This window comes from Actinia tenebrosa, unplaced genomic scaffold (assembly GCF_029948245.1).
Source record: "Actinia tenebrosa isolate PJP-AT-01 unplaced genomic scaffold, QUT_ActTen_1.0 PGA_scaffold3__52_contigs__length_22856419, whole genome shotgun sequence".
NCBI classification, from domain to species: domain Eukaryota; kingdom Metazoa; phylum Cnidaria; class Anthozoa; order Actiniaria; family Actiniidae; genus Actinia; species Actinia tenebrosa.
Genome location: NW_028292580.1, coordinates 14,577,803 through 14,583,343, shown reverse-complemented (window position 1 = coordinate 14,583,343; position 5,541 = coordinate 14,577,803). Strand labels below are relative to the sequence as shown.

Below are 5,541 nucleotides of genomic sequence, written 5' to 3'. Positions count from 1 at the left end.
TTTGACTATCCAGGCAGTCAGCGCGCGCAATTCTGTATCATCAATCGCTTTCTGACGTAATCATAATTCAAGTACATAACATCACTAAGCTAAGGCCGAGGTCGACCGCAAGTGCCATGCTATTGTAGCAGTATAATTAAATTTTACTGTGTGAATAAAACAAATATTATGTTGACAGATTGCTGTTTGCTGCGGATCCGCATTTCATTATCAAACATCAACCACAGAAACCACAACTATGAAAGAAAAAAATCAAATCACAAAATCTTGCATGCGAGTATCAGAAAATCATTTGTTTTTAAAAACATAGGCACTTTGGCCAACTACTCATCACTGAATCTGGCTGTAAAATCGGCCACAACAAGCTAATAGCTTGGATTCGCACGGGATTCCTGTGGTTTTAAACGTTTTGGGCTCGGCTGTACGAAACCTGGATAGCGCTATCCGACGGATAAATCTTATCCAGTGGATAAATTTATTGGATATCAGCATCGACTTATCCACTTGATAAGAATTTATCCATTGGATAGCGCTATCCAGGCTTCGTACAGCCGAGCCCGCTGGTCTTTTGTTAAAGGCCAGGTCCCTAAGCTTAAGGCAAATCCAAGATGGCAGACAATATGTTTCTACGCTGTAATATCTGGAAGTTTTGACTTACATTTTCCAAATTTTAAAGCTTTAAATTGCGGGAAAATCACCAAAAGATATCTGTGTTCACTTCCAAATACGGTAAGCTTATTGGTAAGGTATACATATAGTTGATGGCCACGCCAAAGTCAATTTTATTTGGGAAAAGTTTGATATGAGGAAGCTGATATATCTGCATGTTATGGCGCATAAAAATCACATAAAAATGTTTTCATAGCCACGGTAATCATGAAAAAATATATAAAAAATCATAAAAAGTTCCACGAAGAGAGTCGTTTGTGTCCTCTGTCGAAGTACGCTGAGACAAACGAGTTAAATTGAGATCTATCAAACTGAAGAGAAACGTTTCAATTTTCTCTAAAAAGCCGATAACATTTTGAAATAATTAAAAATCGTTTTCCGTGCCCGACAGTTGAAATTTTTGTGTGCCAAGAAGAAAGCCGTTCGTGTTCTGTGCCAAGGAAAGACACTTTAAACTATTTGTATAGTATTCAATTAGCAATCGAGAAATGGTGGAAAATGAAACTAAGCTTTTCTAGAACTCATTCCAAAATAGAAGACTACTACGTGCGAAATGCTTATCGTTTAACATGTCACCAGTGTCATATCATGCAACTCGATGCAACCCGTCATCTAATAACATGCAGCAACTCGTTTCTCATTTACACTAAAAAACTCGAGCGTGAACATTTTTCTAAATGAAATATATTTTTTTAATTATCTAAGAAACTTGGACTTCATTTTTACCAGTAACGTATCGATGCGCACGCATGTTTTATTGAAGTGAAGCATTACAAGCTGTAAATACTATCGATTGAGTCGATATACATGACTACATTCCTCCGACAATTTAATATTAAATAACAGATAAAAAGGCTGATGCAGTTCTTAGTATCAGTACTGAACATGGCGTAGGTAATGGCGGATGAATGCACTCACTACGTGAGAGGGCATATCCACTAGCCGCCTAATAAGTTCTGGGTTACATTACTACTTATTCTGTTACGATTGTGTTTTGAAACTTTAAGTAGATACACGAGTGAATATTCTAAACTAATAAACAATTAACCCAACTATAGTCAGATCCAGCCAATCTAAGGATTGTCCAACAACAGTACTAGTTCGTCCAAGAACCCAAAACCACAGGTATCCCAATCTTATCAAAAGTTTTCAAATTCGTGATTACTACGCTTCGAGTGATCACCCCAGCAACATACACATAGCAGCAAAGATTCCCAGAAGAGTTTTCAGCTTGAAGCAGGACTGTTCAGGAGAGGCTCCAGTAGGCTTGGCTTCTTTCGTCGGAGGAAAAGATGGTGGAATTCCTTCTCTTGCTAACTTGTCTCCTTGGTCCTCTGTTACAGCGGTTATCGGCCTGACAGTTGACGCCATATTTGGTATTAATATTCCTTCCTTATTACACATGTTACTGGTGCAACAGTCTGCCTTGCATGTGGTGAGAGTTCCTGTTCGATTAGCTTCAGAACAGAAACTATGGCTACAATAGTGGGTAGAACTACAGTTTCTTATTTCTTGATAGAGCACTTTCCCCATTGGCCTCTGTAGTTTTCTTGACATGACTATGGTGAGACAGCGATCTTGGGGGTGGCCGGTCAGCGGGTCAATTCCACATCGTTGTCTAATTGGATGAGAACAATTGATGCCAGGAACCTGGCCTGGTTCGGTGACGTTGGAGCAGGCGTAACAATACAGATCAGAACCTAGGTGGAAAAAAATCACAGTTTCGTACCCAGAACCATCATTTCTTACTGCGCAAACTCGAGGTAGGAGATTAAAATACACACAAAGCCATGCTAAGAAAAGCGAAAGGGAAATAGCATGAGGCGATCAAGTGCACAAATAAAATAATAAGATGCGGGTTTTTTTCCTCTGTAAAACCTAAAACAATAAATTCCAATTCGATTTTTGATCAGCCTAGGTTCAGTGTTTGATCTGTGAGTTAGCCGTGCCCTGACTTTGATCAGCCCAGAGGTTCTATACTAGTTTGATCTGTGAGTAAGCCATGTCCTAAATTTAATCAGCCCAGAGGTTCGATTCTTTCAGAGTCTGATCTATGAGTTAGTTTTGACAAAAAAATAAAGGATTCAATATCTTACCCTTTGGTCCCTCGGGTTCCACGACTTGTCTCGCAACGGGCCCTTCTCTGTTACACAAATCTCCTTCACAGCATGTTGTTTGACATTGTTTTATGTTCCCATGGTTCTTAGCCTCCTCACACAAGCGAGACATTCTGCATTCCAAATGATTTGCGCATCCGCGGATCTCGTGATGTACCGATGATTGAATTCCTAAACTCGATCCTGGCTCTCCTATCACTCTGTGAATTCAAATACCAAAGCAAAAATGATTAAATTGAGTTTAGTAAAACATCCTATGAACCTCCCCACCCTTAGTGCAAGTTTAGATATTTGTTTTGATTGACAGCTGAGCGTATCTTTTCTCGTAGATTTGTTGTAAGGTTAACCAATATGGTCGGTGTGGGTGAACTTATGTTCAACCGCAAAACAGATTAATCTCATTCTTCTATGCATTTTTCCCTTCTCATGGCCCTAAAATTGATGGCTCCTTCTTACGTGAGATTTATCCAGCAGAAATCCTTTGGCCACTGAATCAAGACAAAATAATTTGAAATATTCATTGCAATACCACAAGATAACATGGAGCGCCAAGGGCATTCACGTAATAGTGTCACGTGTCATAAGACGTAACCTACCTACATAAAGTATTTTCAACGATTTGTTTATTTCGTTTGCAAGAGCGGATAAGAGTCGCAAAGAGCGTGACTTTGAGGTAACGCAATTCAAATGTTATATAATAATAACAGCGTGACACAGACCAGAACGTACCTCTGTATCATACACCGATCTGGAGGGATGAGAGAGTTATGTTCCATTTGGCATGTGATGACTTTTGGAGGTGCACATGTTGGGTGGGGTGTTGTAGTGTGGTTGGAGCAGAAATAGGAGTAGCATTTGATGGACTCTCCTTAAAACAATACGAAATATTTAAGATATTAGTGTGCTATGATTGTTTCGCGCAATTCGTTTCAGAATCATTTCTTTTTTAACTCCAAGTCTTACAAAAGGATTTAGCCACAACAAGATATATCAGCAGATGCGATTCAAAAAAACTCTCAAACAATTAAACTCAACTAAACAATCCTCGAAAATGATAATTTTTTTAAACGAAATATAATCTCATATCATATCAATGTGTGATGAATAATCGCATAAGGCTAGCCTAGTTTCAAAGCACCGGTTTCATAATTGCTCCATCCGTCTCATTGTTGTTCTATAATGAAATTCTATTATTCTTAATGACAAGAAAAATTTGATAAAAAATTTAAGATGCATATCCGGATCCGTCTTTAGCTTTAGAACTTTGCTAAAGCCACTTTATCGATTACTTACTTAGTTAGAATGATTTTCTAACATCAGCCGAATTTGCGTCAAATGATCATCTTATCAAAGAAGCCGCCCTCGTGAACTAACAAGATGTTCATCAAATCAAAGTTCCATCAATCTTGCTTTGAAACCTTAATAAAGTCGCTACTTACCAGTCCTGCATGTGCAAAACAGCCCAGCAAAGAGACCCAAAACAATTCCAGCAAGCATTATTAGCTTAAATCTGCAGTATATTCTATCGCAAACCAACAGCGCCTATGAAGAATAAAGTTGGGATCGATGTTTAATATTTCAAAGCGTTGAAGCATTGAAGCATTTGCATTTGAAAGCAATTTGGTCGCCAGCTTGATGCGGTGACACACACCTTTCATTCATTTTGTGAAGGAAAAGATATTGTTTCTAATAAGGATGTTATGAATAAAATGGATCTTGCCATTAATACGATGTCTTGCCTGCAAATGTGATAAGGCTATGTTCATAATGTATGGCAGGGGGGGGGGGGGGGGGTCAGGTGAAAATTTGAAATGTCCAGAATAATTCTTAACACCCCCCCCTTAAAGTCATGCAAAAAAATACGATCCCCCCTAAGCAAGGCTTGTAGCTTCTTCCAACAATTGTGCACCCCCCCATTTTTCTGATAAAAATTTGTCCATCCCCCCCTTTTTCCTACCAAAATTTTCCCGATCCCACCTCAATTTCACCTGCCCTCCTCTGCCATATATTATGAACGCATGCGCAGCCTAAGCTTGTGACATTGTTGAACGGCGAGTCTGTAAGGCATAGAGCACAAAACATAGCTCAACAGAAAACAGCAACAGAGATTGTTAGCCATGATCCTACTTTTAATACTACACGTACCACAAAGAATGGTGTAGCTTTCATTAATGAAGAAATAAAAAGCGTGCTGTGTGTAGTTATAAAGCACGCGGGGATAGGTAGGACACGAAAGAAATGTTAGGAGAAGCACGAGGCGTAGCGGAGTGTTTCTCGACACTTCTCGGGTGTTCTGCCAATCCCCAAGTGCTTTATAACTCCACACAGCACAGCAAGCAAGTTTTTAGTTTCTTTTGTAAAATGCAAAGGGCGCGTGCGTGATGTGTGCTCTCATAAAGCACGCGCTCCCAACCAATCAGAATGCGAGATTTATAACAGTTATTTCAATAATATATACAATGTAATAGATTTGTCATGATCAAGGTATGAAATGTCCAAACATGTGCACAACATTTTCTTTCGTTTGGCAGCAGTCTTTATCCCCATCTTTTACAGATGCTGGCACTTTAGAGTCAACTGAAAGAAGTAGGGAATAAAACACTGTAAATTAGAAATCACTTATTGTCGTTCTACTCTAATCGTGAACATTCGAGTTTGTCAACCAATCAGATTACGAATCGAAAACAATAGAATTCCAGTTACATATATTCTCTACTTTCACGTCCCCATAATGCCTTACTTGCGTCTTTGGGGG

At 39.1% G+C, this 5,541-nt stretch overlaps 1 protein-coding gene across 1 annotated transcript; it reads right to left on the bottom strand.

The window, feature by feature from the left end:
• Positions 1-1,388: 1,388 nt before the first annotated feature.
• LOC116298086 (uncharacterized) lies at positions 1,389-4,348 on the bottom strand. Its single transcript, XM_031706449.1, has 4 exons — positions 4,226-4,348; positions 3,516-3,654; positions 2,766-2,986; positions 1,389-2,369 (listed from the first exon to the last, which is right to left on the bottom strand). Exons 1-4 carry the CDS (start codon positions 4,281-4,283, stop codon positions 1,849-1,851), a joined length of 939 nt encoding a protein of 312 aa, XP_031562309.1. The 5' UTR covers positions 4,284-4,348; the 3' UTR covers positions 1,389-1,848.
• Between the last annotated feature and the right edge of the window lie 1,193 nt (positions 4,349-5,541).

Excerpts from the sequence above, each read along its gene's own strand:
- LOC116298086 (XM_031706449.1), bottom strand. The coding sequence starts at position 4,283 with ATGCTTGCTGGAATTGTTTTGGGTCTCTTTGCTGGGCTGTTTTGCACA. Across the intron at positions 2,987-3,515 it reads GATCGGTGTATGATACAGAG|AGTGATAGGAGAGCCAGGAT; the intron begins GTACGTTCTGGT and ends TTGAATTCACAG. Across the intron at positions 2,370-2,765 it reads GGAACCCGAGGGACCAAAGG|GTTCTGATCTGTATTGTTAC; the intron begins GTAAGATATTGA and ends TTTTCCACCTAG.